This window comes from Megalobrama amblycephala, unplaced genomic scaffold (genome assembly GCF_018812025.1).
Source record: "Megalobrama amblycephala isolate DHTTF-2021 unplaced genomic scaffold, ASM1881202v1 scaffold201, whole genome shotgun sequence".
Lineage (NCBI taxonomy): Eukaryota > Metazoa > Chordata > Actinopteri > Cypriniformes > Xenocyprididae > Megalobrama > Megalobrama amblycephala.
Window position 1 is genome coordinate 1254660 of NW_025953337.1, and position 27361 is coordinate 1282020.

The window sequence follows — 27361 nt, forward strand, 5'->3', positions numbered from 1 at the left end:
TTAAAAGCTTTTTAGGCTCATTGTTCTTTTTAAATTCTCTGACTTTCAGGAGAGTGTTGAAAACCCACTTTATGCTGCTGAAATGAGCGTTGTGACCCAGCCAATTGATGCTGCAACCCCTGTCAAAGCAGATGACAGACCAGCCAACACTGAGCCTGATAAGGTTAGCCATGGTCACAGTAACCACATGATGCATGGAAATGATCTCGCTTTGTTTGTTTGTGTGAATCCAGCTGATTAGTCAGTTAAAAACCATGAGCTCCTCCACTCATTTAGCTTTAGTAAACCAGCCCAGCCTAAATATGATGGAAAACTAGATTTGCTAAAGGAAATAGCAGCTTTCACAATGGCTGCAAATAAATTAGGGTTTATACCGGTACACGAAAATGGTGGTTCGTTATGTACCTCAGTTTTAAAGTCATACTTAGTACAGCAGGGAAAAAAACAACATATAAAATGTCTTCTATTTATTTCTTTTTTTCTGTCAGCTTCTGAGTTAGTTTGAAGTGCTTAATATAAAGCATATCTCATGTTTAGGACAGTGTTTAGGATTGTGTATTTTTTCTGTAACAGCTCACCCTTTGTCCTTTTCAGTTGCGTTTGCAACATCAAAGCATATCGATATAAATGGTATAAAATGTTAGACGAATATATAAATATATACAATATATACAAATATATCAATATATACAATATTTTTGGTATGTGTACCGTTACACCTCAAAAATAAATGGTGTTAAAGTTTTAGTTAAGATTTGGTTTCAGGCTTGTAAAGGGGGAAATGTATTGGGGTTTAAAGCAAACCCTACCAAGAATGTTTGAGGAATATCAATATAGTGTTACAGTGTTTGCATGGCAGCAAAAAAAAAAAAAAAAAACCTAAACACACCCACACACCAGGAGTTATTCTGAAGATGTGACAGGAAGAAAGATAGAGTATGTGGGAGAAGAGGACACAGAGGAGTTAGAGAGACATCAATAAAAAACAGCACAAACCCACAGGCGACCTTCATACCTCACAGCATGCTAGCGCAGATAGATGTGTTTTGGTCAAAACTGTTATTTCAGTCAGTTCTGAGCATGTCTGTCATTAAGCTGTGTCTTAATTTCTTGTTCCTCCTTTACACAGGCTGAAAATTTACAGCTACAGAGCGAGGTGGATATGCATGATATGTTCGACAACCCCTTGTATACGGTGAGATAAATGTAAAAAGAGCTAAAGATTGAATGTGTTCAGTGAGGGAATGTGTATGGGATGGGGGTAAATACCATGACTTGGTGTAATATGGTTCTGGCTCACTGATGGAGGCACACAGCCCTGTTGACATCCTCTCTCTCCTTATGCTGCTAAAAGCAGGAAGATGAATGCTGTAATACAATGAAAGTGTGCCATGAAGGAGGGGCTCATTTTAACAGCTCATGAAGGCATGTCAAGGCCTCTTGGGGAAAAAGAATTTCCCTCACTGGTGAAGATGGCAAATAAAGACACAGAAAGTCCTTGGAAGTCTCCTTTTTGAAACAACTGAGTGATTGAGAGAAGCATCCTTCTTATTCTGTGCTTAGGCATACTGCAGGCAAAAAGCAAACTGATCTTTCCTGAATAGAGCACAATAGGACATATTGCATTTTATATATTTTATATATATATTATATATTTTATATATTGTATATATATATATATATATATATTTCAGATTATCAATACATATAATAATATTATCATATATTTTGTGTATGGTATAAAATATAAAACATATAATAAATTAATTACTAAAAATAAAAACCTTTTATTAATGTAATTTGCTATTATGTTGTCTAAATATGATACTTTTGGGTCATATTTTTAACAGCTATCAGAGAATTCTTGTTCTCATATTTTGTGGTATTTAAATATCTATATACTGCACCATTTAGCAAGTGAGGCATGGACTGTCATTATATCATCGTAAAATTAGCTCAAAATACTTAATTTGAAATAGATTAATGAAAGGTCCTGACCTGCCTCTCAGATGCTTAAAATATGGCTGTGACACAGATCTAGCTCTGATTTGCTCCGTTGAGGCCTGCGAGGAGATTGATTTCTGCAAATGCAGATTCATTCTCTTTATGTTCAGTTTCCACTCATTTATCATTCCCTTCATCTACCATGACATATTTTCCCCACCTAAGCAGAAATGAAAGGCACCTAATGGCTTGGTAGATAATGATATTTAGTGATTAAAGAAAAATTGAAATGTTCCTGTGCTATCAAATATGTGGGGAAAATTGGCCAAAATTGTCTAAATTTGAGGAAAGGCACCTGATAGACATTTCTTGTGTTTTGGCAGGATGCAACACGCATACACAGCCAGGGAGAATCTACAATTTAAAACAGTTTGAGATCATCTTGCAGGATCGGCTCTTACTTTGGCAGCTAGGATGTATGGCTGGTAAATTATGGCTGTGGTACACTATCCATCTACTCACTTGTGATTTAGATCTGCATTTACACGGAGTCACAATGATGTTTTGGATGACAAACATGCCATAAACTTTGAATAGTTTTGTTGATTGTTCTTTTCAGTATATGTTTTATAAATACTACAGATGTCTGTTAATTGGTGCAATGATTCTCTGTAATTATTGAGATACTAACACTTTGAATGATTTCATGTAGTTTTCAGTATTGTATGATCGATTCCTATTCTGCTTGGTCTCACTTTAATAATAAAGTGTAATTATATCTTGCAAAATGGAATTTTTGTTTACTCCTAAATTTAATAAAAAAAATTATCCTAAAAAATCGAATTGTGCATGGCAATTATACTGTACCTTTAAAACGTTTGGGGTTGGTTAGACGTATTTGAAAGTCTCTTATTCTCATTAAGGCTGCATTTGTTTGATAAAAAAATACTGTAAAACAGTATTACTGTGAAATATTTGAATATAAAATGTAATTTGTTAAATGCTTAGACAGCAAAGATGGCAAATCCATTACTCCAGTCTTTAGTGTCACATGATCATTAAGAAATCATTCTAATATGCTGATTTGGTCAGAAATATTTCTTGTTATTACCCATTGTTGAAAACAGTTGTGCTGCTTATTACTATTTGTAAACAGTGATACTTTTTTTTCAGGATTAAGTGATAAATAGAAAGTTCAAAAGAACAGCATTTAGTTGAAATAGAATATTTTTGTAACAGCATTTCTGAGCATTTCTTTCTAGTGTAAGTTTAAGGCAATGTTTGATCAATAGGTAAGTATGTTGAACCAAAACATTTAAAGAGAGTAATTTCTTGACAATTAAAAGTGTTATATAGCCCACTGAATCATTCTCAGACTTAATGCTGACAACAATGGAACCACTTGGGAGAGAACTGTCAGGAGACTTTCTTAGCACAAAAGAAGAGAGTGGTACAAGAGGATTACCAAATCATTGTTTTAAGTGTGAAAATATAGCAAAAGTAACAATTCAACAACAATGGACTTGTGACAAGGCCCCTGAAATAATCAGGCCTTAGTTTTAAGCTTTCATTTAGTGATGAGGGATTTTTTTGCTAGACAAAGAGCAGGAGAAATACCAAGTAAGTGTCTCAAAACCAGCAAAAGCTATGAAAAGAGTGACTGTTGATCTCACAGAGTAAGATGCAGCCTGCAGAAATGACATGCATGGTTGTTGTTCTCACTGGAACTACCTACTGTAGCCAAAGCATAATAAAGTCAGTTAGCCATTTCCAAAGCCCATATTTACAAAATATAGATTCTGGGAATCCAAATCAATCATTTTGGATATAACAGCATCCAAAATGTTATGGTGTTGCTAGAGGAGGAGGACAGTGAGAAGTGCCTGGTTCCCACAGTAAAGTTCAGTGGTAGTAAAGCTCTTATAGGGATGTATGATTGGTGAAGGTGTGAGGGAGTTGTGCTTTATCAATGCTGTCATGAATTCCCACACCTTTGTGTAATTTGATACACAAACTTGAAACAGAAGATGTTACCCTTTCCTCATTCCCTGCATTGTTGGGCATTTTTTCCAACATGACAGTGAGAATATGTATTCGTCCAAGGCGAAAAGCCTTCTGTGGACATGTATTGCACCCCAATCTTAACTCTCTTGGGCGCCTGTGGGGGATTCTGTAGAGACGAGTTGAGCAAAACTCCCCATTAAAGATCAGGGCATTTAAGGAGTTCATCATCCAGGAGTTAAACAGGACAGATGTGACAATTTGTCATGAACTTGTACACTCCGTGCCAAGAAGGGTCAGGGCAGTATAATCAAAATTATGGAGGGCATACTAAGTACTAGAATATTATACATTTGTTGAATTAAATCTAGGGTGTACTAATTTCTGCAGTCCTTAATTTAAACAAAATTGGCTAATTTACTTATTTTATGGCCATTAATGACATATATTTCTCAGTTTTTATTATGTTTAATACATTTTAGTTTTGCCATCTTTCCATGAATTTTATAAGTGATAATAAAGAAAATACATATTTTGTATTTGTTCAGTGGGGGTACGTACTCATTTATGCTGTGCACTGTACCTAAATGCCAGAAGGAGATATAGTATGATCTAATAAATGGTTAAGGAAAAGCAAAGTTATGACCCAGATCCTCATGAGTAACAACTGATCCACTTGACTTCTCATGTCAGGAAGAACATGCTAAAATCTAGCGTAGCGTCAGTTCTGGCAGGTCACGTCAGTCAAGCTTGCATCAGCTGACTCCCAGGTGACTTGCGTCTACCTATAGGAATACGACGCCTATTACGGCATCTATATATAAGCTCCTCAGTATTATCAGCAGCTATTGCATTTCTCAGGAGCAAATTACCCTCCTCCATCCCCAGCTCCTCCTCTCTTCAGTCAGGATGGTCTTATTATTTCCCCTGAATCAGACTAATTCTCGAAAAATGTGTATGCTAAATCATGACATTTAATGATATCTGCATGTTGGTCCTGTTCTGTTTACCCTGGGGGGTTTATTGCTGCTCTCCCTGCTCTTATCCATGCTAGGCTGCATGGATGCTCAGGGAGTTCTTGCCCAGAACAGAACCATACCGCCAATACAAACTCTATGCATTATCTATCATATTTGACGATAGTGGTCCTGACAGAAATGTCTGTTTTTTGTTGCTATTGTATCCTTGTGTCCATTCTGTGAACTCACGTTATAATGAAAAGTTCTGAACACCAGGTTTTTGTACTGTAAGTACATAACTGTCCAGATTCAGGCGCTGCCGATCAGCTCCTGCCATATCACAGTGAGCATCATTAGAGGAGAGAGAGGAAGAGGACCAGTGGGGGGATGGTGATAGAGCAAGAGATTGAAGAGGGAGGGCTGAAGATTGTATGTGAGAGAGAGCGAGAAAGGGGGGAGGTAACGAAGAACCGAGACACACTGAGCCAGTGTAGAAGGAATTGCCACGGAGATGCCGAGGGTCTTTCCATGAAAGCGGAAACGCTCTCACTCACGCACTGGCGGTGAAAGGTAAGAGATACGGGGGCGTTCTCTCCTTTGCATGCTGGCTGTATAATCCGCTCTGCAGACAGAGTGAACAGCAGGGGGAAAGGATTCAGCACTTAAAAGGATCTCAGCATCCAGTGATGCATTTTTCACTGGCCACATTCCGTGACGGACAGTTTCGGAGAGACTCTAGGATGCACGTCCGCTGGAATGAGGTAGAGGGATGCTGGGTGTCTCTTAATATTTCTCAGATTCCCTTTAGTTTGTCACAGTAAATGCATTCAGAAAGCATTACTAAATTGGGAGAATTGAAAAATAGTTATGTAAATGATGTATTTTGTGTGTTTCTTGTTTTGTTCCTCTTGAGCTTCTGCTTTTAGAAGGTATTCCTGTGCACCTGTGATTTGTGTTGTCATGACAAAAATATCTCAATAAACATACTAAACAATATCTTAGTGACAATATAAAAATGCAAAAAAGGTTTATATGAGGTGTAGAGGATAGAAAATATCATTTGACCAATAGAAGTCAAAAAAAAAAAAAAATTGTCTCCAGCATATGTGTGAGTACAGGCATGCATGATCATGTGCAACCTGTCAACTAATGAATCTGCTTGTAACACATTTTCAGGCACATATACTGTATTATGACATGTTTTGATTTGATGGACAGGCTGTTTTCTGATAATCTGCTGAATTTGAATGAATTAGACTCCATAGGGCTCAGTGACTCCTGCTGATGTCATTTATGATAATCTTCTCCAAAGAGATTTAATTTGACGTGTTTGCCGCCCATGTTTGTGTCCATACAAGCGTTTATTTGCACAATGCACACACACACACACACACACACACACACACACACACACACCAAGAGAGCTGTCAGCACTAATGGTGGCCTTTAACAGTACGTGATAGTGAAAGGGACAGATGGTGGCAGAAGGGTGGCTGAATGACCTTGTCCCCCAGCAGGACACGTTTTCAGCCTTACATGAATCATTCTGTAAGGGCGAGAACTGGGCGAAAGAACCCCTGTTCTTCTAGAGAAAGAGAGGATGATAAAAGGTCAGACAGAACAGGCCCAAGGTCTTCAGACTGCAAACCAAAAGGTGGTTTCGCTGGGGAGAACCATTTGCAATTTGGCATTCATGACAGTTAGGTTTTGTGTTTGGCGGTTTTGGGTGGCGTTTTTCATATGACACTTTCACCGATGGTATTTTCAGATGGTAAGATGGGTTGCAAAGTACTAGCAAGATGACCCTGATTTGAGCATATGTCTGGTGAGAATCCTCACAATGCAGCTGCAGCATGTGAGAATGATGGAGAGAGATAGAGAGCAGTGTAATCTTTCCATCACACACGTCATAATCAGAGCGAATGGGAAGTCTTTTGAGAGAATCAGCATGGATTAGAGGGCTTTCAGAAAACCAAAAGTCTGTAGTAAGGTTACAGCTGGTCTGGGACAAGCCGTACCAAAATTTCAGCTCATGACACCCCTCAATATTTCATCACCTGTACTGAGGGTTTAAGCTCCTTCTGTGAAATGTTCAAAATTCAAAATGTCTCTCAGAATTGAATCTTTCATTGGCACAAGGTTGTGATTTCTGAAACCACAGGCCTCTGTTTGTATGATAAAGGGCCTGAGAACTTAATTTTTGCTGAAATCTAAAACCACAAATATACTCAATCAAACCACATATTTTCTGTCCTGTCTTTACCAATGTACAGTCTTCAATGTCTTCTTGTCTTCAGTAGTTCTTTCTTTAGGTTCAGCAAAGAATCTCTCATAAAGAACCATATTTTTTCATATGTTCTTGAGTTGGCTGTATAATTCTTTTCAAACTTAAATAGGTTTTCTGGATCTGTTTATTGGCAAAAGAAAAAAGTGAAGCCCTCTTGGGTTCTTTAAAGTGTCAATACATATTTGGTCCTCTCATGGTAAAAAAAAAAAAAAAAAAAAAAAGATATTTTAATTTTTTACAGAAAAATACAGTAAAAATGCTACAGTAAAACTTGTTCATTGGTTAATTGTAAGTTAGTTACCTTACCATATAGAGGGTTTCTGCAGGTTTAATGAAGGTAAATGTAAGACTTTTTAAAGACCTTTTTAGAACCAAGTAATGAATATTAAGGGAATAGAATACATCAATATGTTCTCTAAATGTAGATGTCTAGGGAAAACACGAGTTGTATTAGCATTAGTAACACTTTCATTTTTTGGTAAAACACTGTTAAAGTAATGATATTTGCAAGTATTTCATTGATTGTGAAAAATAGGACATTCCTGGAATTTATATTTTATTTAAATAATTTTTGTTATTATTAGTAATGTACATTGTGGTGTTGCATGTTACATTTTCTGTTATTCAGTTAATGTTGATTGCATTATTTTAGTGTCATGTTTTCTATTGTACCACTTGTATTATAATGGTGGATATCAGTACATTTTAAGAACAAAGCAGATTTTAGTATAAAGCTCATAAAGCTTTTACAAAGGAGATTTAAAGGCTCAGTTATCTTCTAAATAGAAAAAGGAAACAAGCACAACACAGAGTGATACAGAACAGAGAAATATTTATTTCCAGACTGCAAAAAAATGAAACTGTACAACTGCACACTTGATATAACATGAAAAATAAAAAAATAATAATTCCTGTACACCTCCAGAAAACGTAACTGTGCAGTAAAATGAAACTTGGCCCTTGCAATCTGATATAAAAATAAATTTCTGTAAAGTGTAAACATTGCTGAATAAAAATGTACCAGCGCCAACACTTGATTACAGGAGTGCCAAAATACAACAAATAAAATCGGACTAAGAGTTTGCTTTCTGAGCACCATGCAGTGATTGAGTGCAATGAATGGTAAAGTATAAGCAGTGTGAAACGTAATGCAAGAAAGCTCAGGATTCCTTTACCCGGGTTTACAATGACCCAGGGTTAACTATTTTAAGTGTGAAAAGCCCTAATTTGTGACTATTTGCACTGAACTTTCACTCAGCCATGAAACTGAAACAAGAAAACCAAAATATTTTCCTTATTTTCTTCATTTTGTTGCTGTATATTAATTTTGTTGCTTATTTTTTTTTATTTATATTCCCTTTCTTGCTTATTTTGTTCATTTTTTTTCATTTTGTTTGCTTCGTTTTTCTGTTTAGAAGATAACTGAGCCTTTAAATCACTTTTGTGAAAGCTTTACAAGACATAAATAGCCCTCACTTTAGATTTTCACAAAAATAGTTAACTGACAACTACTAAATGTTTTACAACCTGAATTAATCATGAAATAAAGTATGAATAGGTGTTAATAAATCATTACTATATGTCAAAATAAGATGTATAAATGTATATTTAAAAAGTTTATTAATCATTTACTTACACTTTCTAAATGATCTTATGAACCACTGACAACTCCTAAATAACTGGTTATGCCGCGCACACACTTAACCATTGTAAGGCCGATTATGAATGTAAATTGATACTTACGACTGATCGCGTCCAGTCAGAGCCAGTTGCGTTCAGTCTGAGATTACAGTCGGTGTTCAAATTCCATGTGTAAGTATATAAATCTGCTTCAGTCGCAGGAAACAATCACTGTATGTTGAGCTCAGTCTTAGAATGTTTTAGCTAGTCGTTAAATGTGTGCCCGGCTTTAGTAAATACTGTAATAATAATATAGAATAATATAGAAATGATAAATTGATCATTAATAAAGTATAAAAATAAATGTGTGACTAAACACATTATAGATATGCTTATAAATCAAGAATAACATGTACAGCATGTACAGCTGTATTTATAAACTGCATACTAATGTCTTAATGTATAAGGACAATGCTTTATAAATGATGTATTAAATATTTACTAATGATTCATAGTGTGAGTTATTATGAAGAGTTAGCAGGTTATTTTATGAGAATATGGGAAATGTTCATCTATGGAATCTGTTTTAGAAGTGCATTGCATTCTCAAGAAATCCTGTTTTTGAGCACTACATTCTCAGGAAAGTTTATGGCTATTTTATATGTTTTGTAGATGGGCTAAACGATTTAACTATGCTTGCAGTAAAACTGAAAAGCATCAGTTTCAGACTTGGTTAAAGGGACTTTAAAGTAGTGCAGAGTACACTGTTTCCTGTGTCTCTCTGGATGAAAAGCAGTGATAAAGTATTGATTCCTGTTGCCATGGGGATTATTTCCCTGGGGACTTCTTTTCAAGTTAAGTGATCATATTTCTACTTACTTCACTCATTTACAGGGAACTGTGCAGACCACCAGAATCTATATCCCCTCTGAAGAGAGATGCTTTTCTTCAATTGACTCATCACAGCAACATTCTATCCGGATTAAAATGAGATGACTAAGTGTAATTGAATTTAATGCCATGCCTAATGACGATCGTCACATCTTTCATTCTCCCTCTTTTTTCTCCTCGTTTTGTGTACCCCAATCTATTCTTGTCTCATCTTTTTTTTAAAAGCAAAATTTCACCATAATGGTGGTATGTCATTAGCAAACCTCACCATGCAAACAGCAATGGCATTTAAAGCCATTTCAAACTGAAATGATCAAATGAGCATAAAATATTATTACCCTCTAATTGTCATACAGGATTCGCCTCACTGATTTGATGTGCCACATAATTATTGAACAGCTATTTACCATGCAATCCACAGAAAGGAACAGACAAAATGTTAATGGTTTCCTAAAGTTGCCAATTGTTTGCTTTTTCTCTCTTAAGGTTTTGTGGATAACAGGCTTTTCAGATGAGCCCACATTTTGAGTGACCTGAGAGAAGAGGAGAACCATTTTTTCTGCGTCTCTGTCTGTCTCATGAGCAGCCATGCCTGTTCTCTCACCTACCACAGGTACTTTATACAACAGCTGTGATGCTGTCATAAAATAAATTCATTTGATCATCATATTAAAGAAACACAAGTATTTTTTCCCTAATTAAAAAATTATTTACACATAAAGAAATGAACATTGAAAAACAAAATGTTCAAAATCATGTACATGAGGTTCCAGTCATATCTGTTGCTGTTTTATTTTAGGTAGGAGCTGCCATGTTTAGATCACATGACCAATTTAATACAACTTCCTTAATATTATGAAACATTACATTCTGAAGCATGGCTAGAGTATTTTTCAGTGGTATTGGTGACTAAAAATATTTGTTTTTTATGTGATGTTACGGTACATGCACACTAATAGGTGTCAGTAATCCTGCTGTATCGGTCAACACAACAACATTATTATATTATTCATGATTTAAAAAGTTAATTATTTTTGTTTTCTTGCATGCTGCAGGTTTACATGAGATGCTAGCTCTCCTCACCTCCCAGCTGCATCCAGATGCTAATCATAAGGAGGACCTGGTCTTCCTCAGAGAGGTCTTCAGTGAGAGGAGCCTCAGCTATCTTATGAAAGTGCGTAATGCTGGATAAAAATGTCTAATAGTGTTTTTGTGAATGATTATCCATCTATACTGACCTTTCCTGCAGATCCATGAGCGACTGAGGCAGTTCCAGCTCCAGTGTCCGACTCCAGTGTTCCATAGCGCATCCTGCCTGGCCGAAGACGTAAGTGTGTGTCATCATTTTATTATTCATACCACAACAGTAAATAAGTGTGTCTTTATAGAAATTGTATAATATACATTATCTTGAAAAAGACAAATAAAATGGTCTCTTTACAATATATATATATATATATATATATGGACAGCAATATATTTCAATATCAATCAATCAATCAATATAATTAATCATGACTGGCAACTTTAAAAATATGTTTTATTGGGGTCTATATTTTAAATTAACATTTAATGATTTATAAGCATTTCACAGATTTCTATGTAGCCTATGCTAATTATATGAAACTATACTGTCAGTACACTATAGTTACACAAATGAACTAGATCAAAACATTTGTTTCCATTCAAAGGGATGGAAAATGATAGAAAAACAGATTAAAAGATTTTCTATCCTGTAGCTCCCTCTAGTAGGGAACATTGATATCACAGCCTTCATCTTTCAGTTGAAATGGCAGACAGTTCAGAATCATAAATTCATTTGGGGTCCAATTCACCTTTTGTGCTTGGACCCCTAATAACAAAATATCAATATCCAGGGCACCAAGACAGTGTCTATTAAACACTTTCAACATATTCTAAATGTCTCTCATTACTACATAAAGAAGAGTTTATTAATTTTATGTATTACATAAAAATCATGTTTTAGTGCCTCAAGTTACAAAAGGACTGAGACTTAAAGTGTTAGTTCAACCAAAAATGAACATTCAGCCTACTCACCCTCATTTAGCCTACTCACCCTCATGTAGTTCCAAACCCATAACACTTCTGTTCATTTTCAAAACACAAATTAAGATACTTTTAATGAAAACTGAAAGATTTCTGTCCCACCATTGACAGTCTACACAACTATCACTTTGATGCTTCAAAAAGTTCATGAAGAGATCGTAAAACGAATCCATATGAATTGAGTGGTTTAGTCCAAATTTCCTGAAGAGAAAAGACCTTGATAAGCTAACATAAAGTTTGTCTTTTAAAATATGTAAATTATTATATATATATATATATATATATATATGTAAAATAATTTCCGTGATCAGGGTCGTCTTATTGGTTTTCATTATTTAGTCGTATCAGATGGTAAATAGGCCTATAAATACGCTTATATCCATGATGAAAGAGGAGCGGGCAGTCAGAGAATCTGCGCGCCACAAATAGTTACAGTTCAAAATAAACAATGTGAAGTGTTGTGGAAAACTATACCACAATTTTCTCTAATTTCCGATTTACGAACACAAATGGAAAAACAATTGAACTGGGCAACATATGAGTCACCTGTTAATGAATGCAGCAGACGTCTTTTCTTTCGCGGTAGGCCTACATCTTTTTATGTCATCATGAATTAAAGCGCAGCTGGTACAATGCGGTAGCAGAAAACACTGGTTACATTTATATTTTATTCTTGGAATAATCTGGGGTGGCAATGCTTTTTCTTAGGGTGGCAGGTAGATTCGTAAATTTTTGCATTTTTGATTACACTGGTCTTGTGGTTTGCACTGACAGGTCGCAGAGGAGCTACAGAACGGACCACTGGAAGACGATGAGAGAGAGCTATTAACACTTCTTACCACTCCACATGTGAAGGTGCGAAAGTTACACTTGTGCTTTCTGTAGAGATTTCCCTAACTGTGTGTGTCTTTGTGGTGAATGCAGTGAAGAAATTTTCTCCTAATTGTATATCTGGCCCTATAGTATAATTTACAATATTTTTAGAAACAGATGCACATAAACACTTGCCTCTTTAATTTGAAAATTACAAACCCGATTCCAAAAAAGTTGGGACACTGTACAAATTGTGAATAAAAACAGAATGCAATGATGTGGAAGTTTCAACTTTCAATATTTTATTCAGAATACAACCTAGATGACATATCAAATGTTTAAACTGAGAAAATGTATAATTTTAAGGGAAATATAAGTTGATTTTAAATTTCAATGGCATCAACACATCTCAAAAAAGTTGGGACATGGCCATGTTTACCACTGTGTGGCATCCCCTCTTCTTTTTATAACAGTCTGCAAACGGGACTGAGGAGACAAGTTGCTCAAGTTTAGGAATAGGATTGTTGTCCCATTCTTGTCTAATACAGGCTTCTAGTTGCTCAGCTAGGTCTTAGGTCTTCTTTGTCGCATCTTCCTGTTTATGATGCGCCAAATGTTTTCTATGGGTGAAAGATCTGGACTGCAGCCTGGCCATTTCAGTACCCGGATCCTTCTTCTACGCAGCCATGATGTTGTAATTGATGCAGTATGTGGTCTGGCATTGTTATGTTCGAAAATGCAAGGTCTTCCCTGAACGAGACGACATCTGGATGGGAGCATATGTTGTTCTAGAACTTAAAAATATACCTTTCAGCATTGATGGTGCCTTTCCAGATGTGTAAGCTGCCCATGCCACACCACGCACTCATGCAACCCCATACCATCAGAGATGCAGGCTTCTGAACTGAGCGCTGATAACAACTTGGGTTGTCCTTGTCCTCTTTAGTCCAGATGACATTCAAATTTTGATTCGTCTGACCACAGAACAGTTTTCCACTTTGCCACAGTCCATTTTAAATGAGCCTTGGCCCAGAGAAAACGCCTGCGCTTCTGGATCATGTTTAGATACGGCTTCTTTTTTGACCTATAGAGTTTTAGCCGGCAACGGCGAATGGCACGTGGATTGTGTTCACCGACAATGTTTTCTGGAAGTATTCCTGAGCCCATGTTGTGATTTCCATTACAGTAGCATTCCTGTATGTGATGCAGTGCCGTCTAAGGGCCCAAAGATCACAGGCATCCAGTATGGTTTTCCGGCCTTTACCCTTACGCACAGAGACTGTTCCAGATTCTCTGAATCTTTGGATGATATTATGCATTGTAGATGATGATAACTTCAAACTCTTTGCAATTTTTCTCTGAGAAACTCCTTTCTGATATTGCTCCACTATTTTTCGCCACAGCATTGGGGAATTGGTGATCCTCTGCCCATCTTGACTTCTGAGAGACACTGCCACTCAAGTTGCAAATTGGTCCTCCAGCTGTTCCTTATATGTACATTTAACTTTTCCGGCCTCTTATTGCTACCTGTCCCAACTTTTTTAGAATGTGTAGCTCTCATGAAATCCAAAATGAGCCAATATTTGGCATGACATTTCAAAATGTCTCACTTTCAACATTTGATATGTTATCTATATTCTATTGTGAATAAAATATAAGTTCATGAGATTTGTAAATTATTGCATTCCTTTTTTAGTCACAATTTGTACAGTGTCCCAACTTTTTTGGAATCGGGTTTGTACATTTGTTTTAAAATTTTTTTCAGATGAGGCTGACACAAATCCAGTTAAATCAGTAGGCTATTTAAAAGAATCTTGGCGAAATAAGCTTAATTGATTTTTATTTGATAGTGTGTGGCATTACAAAATAGAATCAGATTTCCTCCATGTGCCACAGGCATCGTTTTTTCTCTCTTTTTTTTTTTTTAATTTCTATTCTCCTCCATTCTTCTTCCACAGCACTAGTGAATCATTCTGTCAACTTTTATTGTGATTATTCTCTCCATGACCCATCAGGCAGTACTAACAGTACATGACACGGTGGCACAGAAGAACTTTGAGCCTGTGCTCCCCCCTCTACCAGATGATCTAGACGATGAACTGGAGGAGGAATCAGTGAAGATTGTACGTTTGGTGAAGAACAAGGAGCCTCTTGTGAGTTTCAGCAAACAAATATAGTAGTTTATGCATCATAACAGGTTATATTAAATGTATTTATGACGGTTGAGCTGTTTTGTGTATAAAATGGCTATTTTGTCCACCATCATCAAGACATGTGAAATATAGGCTCATATAACTCTTGCAATTGATTATGGCTTTTAGGGTGCGACCATCCGCAGGGACGAGGTAACTGGAGCGGTGGTGGTTGCTAGGATCATGAGGGGCGGGGCTGCAGACCGCAGTGGTGAGTGACAGCCTGGTCCCTCCCCTTGTCAGCATAAAATTTTTTCTTCTGTGCCAACTGTGTGTTTTTACACTGTGGCTGGACAAAAGCAAAATCTCTCTCATCAGATCTGATGTAACATAATCCCGTGATCGGGGACCATCCAAGTCAAAAACTGTTCAATCTGTAAAACCATGACAGATGACTCAATTCTCAATGGAGAGATAAAATGAGGGAATTGAACAACCATTTATTCAAGTGTAATGCAAAGAATTTATTGAGAATCTCTCCTGTTAGAAATCCAAAATGATTTTTAAAAAGTTACAAATTAAATAAAATGAAAAGTACATGTCAGCTACAAGGGAGACTGTAATCACAGCAGAATCATTATTTTCTTGATATTAATAGCATTCATAGCGGATTTTTCTGATCACATGCAAAATATTGACTAAAATCCTTGAGATTATGATTTGCTTTGGGATTACAGATTATACTGGAAATATACAGAGCAGATGTAATGGTTGCCATAGAAATTCTGCTGAAATATGATTGTGTGCAAGGTTGTCCTATTGAATAATGCCTTTAGTATGCATGCAATGATATAACATTCAATGAAAAATAAAAAAATATGACTAAGAAATGTTATTAATGTGTCATGTGTCATCTTAATAATTGTTTTTTTATATATATATACTATATATATATAGTGGGGTCCAAAAATCTGAGACTAATCTAGGATCTAGGATCTAATCCTAGAAAAAAAATGACAGTTTTAGGGTTTAACAAAAAAAAAGTTTAATATATATATATATATATATATATATATATATATATATATATATATATATATATATATATATATATATATATATAGAAGATAGAATAGAATATAATGAATATATAGTGTATCATATAATAATATAATGTATATATATATATATATATATATATATATGTATATATATATATATACACATTATACACACACATACATATAATGTACATATATACATATACATGTATATATATGTACAATATACACTGAACAAAATTATAAACGCAACACCATTTTTCATGAGCTGAACTCAAAGATCTAAGACTTTTTCTATGTACACAAAAGGCCTATTTCTCTCAAATATTATTTACATATCTGTCTAAATCTATGTTAGTGATCACTTCTCCCTTGCCGAGATAATCCATCTACCTCACAGGTGTGGCATATCAAGATGCTGATTAGACAGCATGATTATTGCACAGGTGTGCCTTAGGCTGGCCACAATAAAAGGCCACTCTAAAATGTGCAGTTTTATCACATAGCACAATGCCACAGATGTCGCAAGTTTTGAGGGAGTGTGCAATTTTTCATGCTGACTGCAGGAATGTCCACCAGAGCTGTTGCCTGTGAATTGAAAGTTCGTTACCATAAACCGTCTCCAAAGGCGTTTCAGAGATTGCATCCACGACCATCACCTCATGTTGCAGCATGATAATGCATGGCCCCATGTTGCAAGGATCTGTACACAATTTCTAGAAGATGAAAACATCCCAGTTCTTGCATGGCCAGCATACTCACCGGACATGTCACCCATTGAGCATGTTTAGGATGCTCTGGATCGGCGTATACGACAGCCTGTTCCAGCTCCTGCCAATATCCAGCAACTTCGCACAGCCATTGAAGAGGAGTGGACCAACATTCCATAGGCCACAATCAACAACCTGATCAACTCTATGCGAAGGAGCTGTGTTGCACTGCGTGAGGCAAATGGTGGTCACACCAGATACTGACTGGTTTTTGGACCCCCCGGACCCCCCCAATACAGTAAAACTGCACATTTTAGAGTGGCCTTTTATGGTCGCCAATCTAAGGCACATCTGTGCAATAATCATGCTGTCTAATCAGCATCTTGATATGCCACACCTGTGAGGTGGATGGATTATCTCGGCAAAGGAGAAGTGCAGGAGAACACAGATTTAGACAGATTTGTGAACAATATTTGAGAGAAATAGGCCTTTTGTGTACATAGAAAAAGTCTTAGATCTTTGAGTTCAGCTCATGAAAAATGGGGGCAAAAACAAATGTTGCGTTTATAATTTTGTTCAGTGCATATTGTACATATATATACATGTATATGTATATATGTACATAATATATATATGTGTGTGTGTGTGTGTTTGTATAATGTGTGTATATATATATATATATATATATATATATATATATATATATATATATATATATATATGTTACATATATATACATTATATTATTATATGATATACTATCTTCAGCTCATGAAAAATGGGGGCAAAAACAAAAGTGTTGCGTTTATAATTTTGTTCAGTGTATGTAATATAATCTATAGTATAATGTTATGAATAATTTATCATTTATAATAAAAAAAAGTAGATATTGTAACAATACCAAGCAGGTTGAAAATCAATTGAAAAAGAACATGAAAAAGTGTGTGTATTATGACAGTTTTTTGAATGCACCATGATGACTCTTGACTGAATTCTCCTTCAGGTCTGGTGCATGTTGGAGATGAGTTGAGGGAAGTCAATGGAAATCTCATTATACACAAACGTCCTGAGGAGATCAGCCAGATTCTGGTGTGTTCACTATTCCTCTGTTCTTTTACAAAACCTGAGTCATTCCCATAAGATTTCTTATCTGAAAAGGCACTTGCGTGATTTAGTGTCCTTGATTATTGTTTGTCGGGCTGCAGTCTCAGTCTCAGGGCTCGATCACTCTAAAGATTATCCCTGCCATTAAGGAGGAGGACAGATTCAAGGAGAGTAAGGTGACTGCAATCACTTTATTTGAAAGTCATAGGACAGAATAGATAGCTGATGCAGGTAATGTATGCAGTGTTATTTTATGTCTCTTTAAGGTCTATTTAAGAGCCCTGTTTGATTACACGCCATATGAGGACAAGGCCACACCCTGCCAGGAGGCTGGACTGCCTTTCACACGTGGGGACATCCTGCAGGTGGTAAGCCAGGACGACCCAACATGGTGGCAGGCCAAAAGAGTGGGAGACAGCAACCTGCGTGCCGGCCTTGTTCCTTCAAGACAGTTCCAGGAGAGGTACACAACAAAAATCATGTCAACAGTTGAACATTAGTATGTAAATAAATTAAAACAACAGTTGATTTATTCATTTTGAATAAATATTTGAGGACACTCTCATCCTCTTCTTGTCTCTTCTGACATTCGGCTGCTATGATTCTTCTAAAAGAAAGTTCTTATTGTAACTATATCCTGTTTCTTTGTCCTAAATTTGCAGACGACTGTTGTATAGGATGAAAATGGGAACACACCAGAGCCCTAAATCTCCCAGAGCAACACCATGTAAGTTCTCAGAAGCTACTACTGGGAAGCTGAGGGAAGTAGGGTGCCTACTACTTAACTAGATGTGAGTTGCTTATAAAAATTAAAACAAAAAATCTGTAAATGCAGCAGTTATTCAGCAGACAGGTGGATATCTTGCATCTATTTTGAGGTGTGCTGAAAAAACCCTCAGAGAAAATATGAAAGCGCACCTGTCAAAGACAAATGGAGAAGAACGCTGGTATATTCAGATTAATTCTTCTGTTCAGTCAGAGCTTCCTCATTTTTTAACCCATTCCTGTTAAATGACCCAGGCAATATAGTGTTATTTGCAAGAAAACATGTTGTTTATGTTTATGTTGTTTATGTTACATTTTCAAATGTTTCCAAAGAGTCCCGGGTATCGATGCAGATTCTCGATTTGATTCAGATTCACAAGTTCTAAATTTGATTCAATTTCCGATTTAATCAATGTAAGCTCATTTTGCTTACATATTCTTTCTCTGTAATTATGTAATTTATACAGGCCAGTCCTTTTAACAGTCGATTTAAAAAAAAAAAAATGGCGCATAGTGCTTTCGTTTCTGGAATCGGGCTACGCTGGTCACGGCATTTATACTTTTGACCAGGACTGTCAGAATTGATACTAGTTGCAATATTCCATATTCATTTGCTTTTCCACACTTGTTCATGTTGCAGCAATTGTGTTTGTTTCCTCATTCTGCTTACACCAGGTGACCAATCTTGTGAAAAAGGTAGGTGATTTTGACAAAATGTCATTATGAAATATTAAAAGGTAATACTTTATTTTACAGTGTCCTTGTTACAAACTTGTAACCTACTTAGTGTAGTAGTAACAGTAAATTTTGCATAATTACAAGCAACTTACCATAAATCTAACCCAGTAAGTTGTTAAATAATTAATATTACTCAGTAGTATTACTTATTTGTCTAATTACGCTGTAACGGTGACACCTTAAAGTAAAGTATAACCTAATAAAAATTCAATTATTTATAAATTATTCTTAAATTTATTCTTAAATCTGTTAAATGGGTATTTCAGGTATTTGTTACTAACTTAAAATCATTGCTAGTCCATGAAAAGAACTACAAGCCTCAACATTTAAATACCCAGTACAAATGCTGAAATCCCTGTGCTCAGTGCTTGCTGCTTCTTTTTGCTGTTGTGGTTCTCTTGGCCTCTCCATTAACTCTGACCTCTGAGTTTCTGACCTACAAAATATCCTTGTAAAGTGTATATATCCCGTTACCCCACTGATTCTCCTCTCCTCCCTGTACCCTTTCATCTCTTGTGTTCTCCTGACCCACCCACCCTCCAGAGGACTGTGACAGTGAGGGCAGTCTCAGTGGACAGCATGTAGGTGAGAGATGCACCCTACACACTGAAATGCACTCCACATGGCTTTGGCTCTGGATGATGCTTTTTTTGTGTGGTGTTAATCACTTAAAAATATCATCTGGTTTCATTGTGAGTTCTTTGATACACCACAGAGCTCATGCGCTTGGCACATCCTAAGACCCCAGCCATTGGTCACATCTTGACAGCCCACTGCTCTGCTGCTGGCTTTGAACAACTCCCTCTTTGAGTTTTAGTCTCAGTGGTTTTTAGTGTGTGCTCTTTGCTAAGATGAAGACTTTTCTGCACTTACTCTTTGTGGCGCTTACTGCTTAAAGGGACAGTTTACCCAAAAATGAAATCTTCACATTATTCATTTGAGCCTGTATCAAAGAACTTTCTTCTGTGGAACACAAAAGGAGAAACATTGAAGAATATGCCTGCTGTTTTTTTTTCTCAAATATTCTAAAGTCATGTGGTACCTAACACATATACATTTAAAGGATTAGTCCACTTTTAAATAAACTTTTCCTGATAATTTACTCACCCCCATGTCATCCAAGATGTCCATGTCTTTCTTTCTTCAGTCGAAAAGAAATTAAAGTTTTTGATGAAAACATTCCAGGATTTTTTTTTCCATATAGTGGACTTCAATGGGCACCAAACAGTTGAAGGTCAAAATTAGTTTCACTGCAGCTTCAAATTATTCTACATGATCCCAGACGAGGATAGGAGAGAGCTAGTTCAAGATGAACATTTCTGGTTAAAATGTATACATTTTTTTTTTTAGAAAATGAGTGATTGTTTCTCTAGATAAGACCATTATTTCTCGTCTGGGATCATGTAGAACAATTTGAAGCTGCAGTGAAACTATTTTTGACCTTCAACTGTTTGGTGCCCATTGAAGTCCACTATATGGAAAAAAAATCCTGGAATGTTTTCAACAAAAACTTTAATTTCTTTTCGACTGAAGAAAGAAAGACATGGACATCTTGGATGACATGGGGGTGAGTAAATTATCAGGAAAAGTTTATTTAAAAGTGGATTAATCCTTTAAGTCATTATTCACATATATAATATAAATATACAGTAATTATTATAATCTTCCCCTTTACTGTAGATCTCATGTCTCATTTGCACTTCCACATAATCAAATTTCAATGTTTTGTCATGTCACTTTGACATAAAATTGTGGATTCAAAGCATGAACAATGGTGCTTTATTGTCATTTTAGTTTTTGACCATCCCAGTCGCTATTCACTATTCTTTTTACGGGGAGAAAAAAAACAGCCAGTACATTCTTCAGCATTTCTGTTTAAGTGTTCCATTTCCACCACATAAGAAATCAAATCAAAGTCATGATTATTGCATAAAAGTTATCTCATATTTCTGATATACCAAAGCGTGATATTTTTTCTTATGTGATGGAAATGGGCTTCCATAGAAAAGGAACTCATACGATTTGAAACATTTATTTTTGGATGAACTTTCTTTAAGTATAAAGCACAGGTGCCCTGCTATAGCCAGGGAACTATTGCTTTGGGCTGATGGCTCACGCAGGCTTTGGCATGGCTGATAGCTCGTGATAGTCTTTATAGAATTATGCTGGATGTGTGATGGTCTAACATTAGTTGTAGTTTCTCCAAAGTGTAAGGCGGTGGCACCGTCCTGTGGCCAGGCCTTTTCCTGGGAATTTTACTCAGGTACCACGTTTCATTCATACTTGTAAGGTGAATAGATGCATTGCTGCTTTAACTTATTCACTGCATATTAAATAGTACAAAGCAGATGAACAGCGTGTTGCTATTTCCCCCTGAGATGCAGCAGTTACATAAAATCATCAGCCGTGTGAGAGACATGATATTTTTAGTCTGGAGGATGCCCCTCTTTCCACCCTTGTCTTTTTGTCTGATCTTTTTATCATGTAATTCTGTCATGTCTATTTCTGATCTTCTCTGTTTTTAGATGGTCTTTTCCTTTGTTGATCTATTGGAAAATCTCTCTGTTCTCTCAGCTGGTCTAAGAAGAAGCTTCAGGCTGAGCCGCAAGGATCATCAGGGTTCGACCAAAGAGTCTCACCCAGTGGAGTCCACAGAGAATGAGTTCCTCATATATGAAGAGGTGACCCTACATCAGATGAGACCTCAAGATAAACCAAGACTTGTGGTTCTGATAGGTAAGACTCGAGGGATTTCAGAGCAATCTAAATGAGCCAGTCTTTTGTTTGCCTTCAGAATGTCATTTTCTTTGTTTTGTTATTCTCTTCAGGATGTCTTGGTGCTCGGATCAATGAGCTGAAGCAGAAAGTGATTGCTGAGAATCCTCATCGGTATGGTGTTGCTGTGCCACGTGAGTTTACTTTTTCCATTAGTTATACTTTAGAGACTGGGGAAGTCCTTCCTGGTACATGAAGAAGCTGAATCAAAGAACTTATTTTTGCTTCAAATTGACAACCTGAAGTTGAAGAGCTTCTAATCTCATTGGATGTCATATATTGCAAAATCATGTTACATGTATATGTCAACTACATGTCGTACATTGCAAGATCACATGTGATGTTAACTGAAATGATTGTAGACTTGTATAATCATTTTCCAACAGACACAACAAGACCCAGGAAGAGCCATGAGAAGGAGGGTGTAGAATATCACTTCATCTCCAAGCAGGCCTTTGAGGCTGACATACAATCTAATAAGTATGTTTTATGAAATACACTGTAAAAAAAATCCTGTTGTTTCTACGGAAAAATACCGGCAGCTGTGGTTACCAGAACAATACTGTAAAAATGACATCAAACCGTAAACATACTTACGGAGTTACATGTGAATTTTACATTTTAAATATGTATATTTAACATTGGATTTCAGTACACTGTAAAAAAAATCCCAGTAAAATTTACGGAAAAATAGCATATTTCATTAACTGATATAATGTTAATTTACCAACCTAATGAAGTACTAATATCTGTTTTGTATCTTTATAATACACTGACAGTCACCAAACCCAGTGGTGATGAGAGTCACATGATGAATCAAAGTTCATCACAAGCAGCTTTTCCACAAGCTGAGAAGCACAATACTAATATATAGAAGGTGCACACAGTGTCATTCACACACACACTAAACACCATCATGGTAACATGCATGAAATTTTAAAAATGCAATAAACATTAATTTAACAACATTAGATGTAAAATAAAACCCTAATGTACATAACTGATTAGAAAAAAATGAGAAAAACTAAGAAGAAACAGAGTTATTTCAACAAAAATATATCAAATGTGAAGTGTCACGCAGGGAATTGTGGGAATGTCAATTTACGGTTTTTCACTAAATTTTACAATGAATTGTTATTTTTCACTTTCAAAAACTGTGAATTTAACGGTATTTTACCGTAAAATTACATTAAATGTACCGTTAGATCTATTACAGTTATTCACCGTATATAGTACGGAAACTTTCTGTAAACCAATTAACAGTTTTTCACCGCAGCATTTTTACAGTCTTTTACTGTTAAAATCACGGTAATTTTTTACAGTGTAGTTTTAATATGTTGAATGCACTTTTGGTCAGTATTGTAACACAGCTGTGTGGTATTTTGTTAAGGGCATAGTTCACCCCAAAACTTGAATACTTTGGCTACCAGCTATTGTAACTGCATGGAAATTGTCTTCTTGAGGATGAGTAAATGATGACAGATTTTTCATTTTTGGGTGAACTTTCCCTTTAGTAGTGTTATAAAATTTGATTTTACTGCTGTTTTAATTGACGAAAAACACATATTGTGCATGTCCAGGTTTATTGAATATGGTGAATATAAGAATAACCAATATGGGACGAGTCTAGAGTCAATCCGGAGTGTCCTGGCGAGAAATAAAGTGTGTCTGGTAGATGTTCAACCTGAGGTAAATATAGTGTTCTCTTATTGTTATTATTGTCAGTTTACTTGATTTTCTCTGTATTTCTGATTCTTAGCTCTTGTGAAATGTGCAGTGTCATAGAAATTTTTTAACTAATCTTATTTGACTTGAGGTGCTTAGCAACCCAGTTCCCTATGCTGGGCTCTAACCACCTGGGGGTGGTTATCACCGTCTTACCACTTCCAAAGTGTCTGCTATATTCTTTATTGCTTCCCTTCCTTAGCTGTGCAACATCAAGACACCACTCCCAAGTTACTCTTTGCAGTAATAAGGTTTAATAGTGACCAGCTGGGAGTCACTTTAGACACAGCAGAGCAGCTCTACGACCAGAAAAACACACACACATTTATACCTACACACGGTTTGCACAAGCTGAACAGTTTCTTCAATTTGATTGGTTATTCTCATCTGGGCTGACAATGGCAGTTTCCTGGTGTCAAACACTGATGTCTAGACTATTTAATCATGTGATATGCATAAAGATAGCACATGGCCTTGGCCACTTAAAGTCCCCCTTCAGTCAATTTTTTTTTTTCTCTTGAAACTCATCTTTGATAATGAAAATAACATATTTAAAAAAAAAAAAAAAATTCCTGTGAAAATAATTTCCTAATGCTTTAAAAGAGCTTCAATGTGATACCACACCCTTGCTTCATTTAGTATATGCAGATCCATGAATATGCTTTTTAGTGATTATAAAGGGAGCTGTCTTTGCACGCTTTCTAGGTTATGTATTATCCATTCAGAATTTGAATAAAAGTCAACATAACGGTAATTGATATTAGCTTTTGGTGTGACTACCCCTGTGTCTCAATAAGCTCCCCAGCTCCCTAGGTTGTGAATCAGTATATCATGTTAATAAATGTGGCTGATTCCCTGATCAGTGCCCTGACTACTGAACTAGGAAGCTGATTGAGACGCACACTACATTATCAAACAGCTAATAATGTGTTGCTAATGTTACACAAACCATGTTTCCATTCGCCATCTCACAGTCAGACAGCTGCCTTCTAACAATCAACATCATTAGAAATAATTATACGAAAGGCCCCGCCCCGCACGTTGACAGGATTGGTTACATGTTTCTTGATGGAAGGAATTAGGGGCGGTTTCAAACCCTGTTTTTGAGACTGTCTTTGGGACTCTACAGTTCAGCAGTGGTGTTGACTGATGAATTTGCACATGGTTTTCTTAAAGCACATTAAAAACACCACATAGACATGTAAACGTTAACTTGATTTTCACCAAAGCGGGTCTTTAAGTTCTAACACATTTGTTCCATTTTCCTCTGGGGCCTATCGTACCCTTTACCTTCCTAAAAAGCATAAGCACAAAACATATCAACATTTCACTTTACAATACAAGTATATAATTTTGAGAGCATAAAATATAAATCAAATAATAAAATAAGAATTTTCATATTACTTGTAACACTTCCATTTCCAATCTTTTGAAAGAAAACATTTCATTTTCCACCAATAATTTCCACCACAGTACTAATACATAATTTTGTTTAAATAAGCAAGAGAAATTGCACCAAACTTGATAACTCCCTGTTTCATGGGAAAAAAGTGTTTACAGTCCTGTTCCCCATGTGCATATGATGTACTTTTTACAGTATTTACAATAACTGGGTAATAACTAGGTACTAACCCTGAACCCAAACCTAAACCTAACCTTAACCCTAACCCCTGTAGTTACCTTATATTACCCAGTATTTTCTTAGGTAAGTATACTGTAAGTACACGCAAGTACACATACACTCTCTAAAAAAAATTTTTACACTGTACTGTATTAATTTAATGGAATTTTCCATATTTATGTTTTACGGGTATTTTATCTGTATTTTGAATTTTGCAGTTCATTGAGTTGTGTTTTAGGGTTAAGGGAAATGTCTGTAAAATTACTTGATAATATTCGGGTAATAAGCTGTCAGTACTTTTTCTGTTATTTTACGGATTTATTTTTTACAGTGTTGTAAAATAAAGTGCAACCAGGAAAAGTCATACAGTTTAGGGGTAGATTATTGTATAGTCAGATTTATAAGTCACTTTAGATAAATAAATGTCAGTGTAAATGGTGATCTCTTCCACGGTGGTAACGTTCTGCTCAACCTAATCTGGATTTGAATCTACAACTTCTGTTATCAGCAGAGACTCTGGTCTTGATTTTTACTGAGCGCATAATTGGAAACCCATGCTGTGATTTATATTTAATTTTACTGTAATTCTCAGGCCCTAAAAATCCTCCGTACGGCAGAGTTTAAGCCCTATGTGATCTTTGTAAAGCCACGCATCCCTGAGATTCGTCGGCAACGTAGCTCTCCCACATCACCAGGAAGGGGTGACAATGGACACATCACGGTGAGACTGATTTATATCACCATACTACCCAAATGTAGCTAGTAAATCTCTTATATTGTACACAGTTGACAAAAACTCTCTTTCTCTCTCCCATTGTGAAAAGGATGAAGACCTGCAGGACATGAGGCAGTCAGCCGAGCAGATGGACCAGCAATATGGCCATCTAGTGGACAGGGTCTTGGTAAAGGAGGACTCTGCCAGTGCCTGTGCAGAGCTGAGGAACATTCTGGAACGACTCGAGAGGGAGCCACAGTGGGTGCCTGTCAGCTGGGTCCGAACTTGATCTTCCCTACTTCCTTAAATTCTTACACTCGCATATGGTGTATTGAAAACATAGACCACTCTGCCTCTTTCTGAGTCTGTTGTCTGCCAGTTTCTGTTTCATCCTGTTCGACTTGTTATACAAAGCAAAATAAAAGTGCCATCTGAATTGTTGAAAGTGAGGTCTGTTGTTCTGCGCTAGTGGTGAAGATTTCTGTTCATAAGATTTTGCATGGAAGTACTGTAGCTTTGACGAGAAACGTATCAGTATTAGCTGAAAGAATTTATTTTCTGTGGGAAAAATAGTTGTCCTTATTTCTGTCAAATGAGCTGCACAAATAAACATCAATAAAACTGTGCCACTTGAAAGAGGACAACGCTGACTCAGGTTTACTCACTGTGTCAAAGCTGGTTTCTGTCAGGCAAACCATCTAGTGTGAAGGTCTCTTGTTTTGTTATCTTCATCTTATGCTGATTGTGTATATTTAATCAAATGTAAATGGGAATGATGTAAGATACCATACTGTATATTTGCAAAAGTGTTTATACCTGTGTAAAATAAAATTTCGTATTTGGTCACGCCTGTACTAATTTGGTTGTAATTGTCAATGTTTTTATCAATCTGATGCCTGTTGATGTCTGTGTAGTTCATTAGGAAAATGTCACATTAAAGTCATGGAGCATGTCAGTGTCTTTAGGGATATACAGTACTGTTCAGAATGTTATGAATGTGTACCATTTTAGAATATATGGAGTATTTTTGAATGTGAATTGTTATAATAAAAAATACAGACTGCATCTCTTTTTTAACTCTTTTATTAGAGAGCATGACAATAGATAAAATATTTACAAAAATGTGAGGGGTGTACTCACTTCTGTGAGATACTATAGATAGATAGAGAATCTACAACTTCTCTTATCAGGAAAGACTCTGGTCTTGATATATATATATATATATATATATATATATATATATATATATATATATATATATATATAGAGTTCAGTGACTGCTAATACAGCCATCCAGCAGCAGATGGTAGTAACAGGCTTTAGGGGACTTGTTAGTTCTATATTTAAACCTCTCAAAACAAAACTAGTAAAAATGGGCCATTAAATACCTCTTTTTTGTTTAATGTTGAAGTTACAATTTTTCAAAGATACCA

The 27361-nt window shown here is 36.1% G+C and overlaps 2 protein-coding genes across 6 annotated transcripts in view; both read left to right on the forward strand.

Moving 5' to 3' along the window:
• The window catches only part of lrp2b (low density lipoprotein receptor-related protein 2b), a 45222-nt gene extending 42449 nt beyond the window's left edge, over positions 1-2773 (forward strand). Inside the window, 3 exon segments of the mRNA XM_048179481.1 lie at positions 50-163; positions 1130-1195; positions 2328-2773. Of these exon segments, the coding sequence (XP_048035438.1) occupies positions 50-163; positions 1130-1195; positions 2328-2369 (222 nt within the window). The 3' untranslated portion in view covers positions 2370-2773.
• Positions 2774-5217: 2444 nt separating this feature from the next.
• mpp3b (MAGUK p55 scaffold protein 3b) lies at positions 5218-26993 on the forward strand. Of its 5 annotated transcripts, none has more exons than XM_048179482.1 (20): positions 5218-5474; positions 10189-10315; positions 10758-10876; positions 10952-11029; positions 12544-12624; positions 14598-14735; positions 14904-14985; positions 17489-17574; positions 17691-17765; positions 17856-18052; positions 18252-18316; positions 19030-19050; positions 19636-19677; positions 21284-21355; positions 21667-21828; positions 21921-22001; positions 22254-22347; positions 23448-23556; positions 25806-25934; positions 26038-26993. In XM_048179482.1, exons 2-20 carry the CDS (start codon positions 10291-10293, stop codon positions 26215-26217), a joined length of 1836 nt encoding a protein of 611 aa, XP_048035439.1. In that variant the 5' UTR covers positions 5218-5474; positions 10189-10290; the 3' UTR covers positions 26218-26993. The 5 variants fall into 5 exon arrangements, with proteins under 5 accessions (XP_048035439.1, XP_048035442.1, XP_048035444.1 ...); XM_048179485.1 differs by having other exon boundaries at positions 21290-21355; XM_048179483.1 differs by lacking the exon at positions 5218-5474 and adding an exon at positions 5481-5665.
• Positions 26994-27361: the final 368 nt, after the last annotated feature.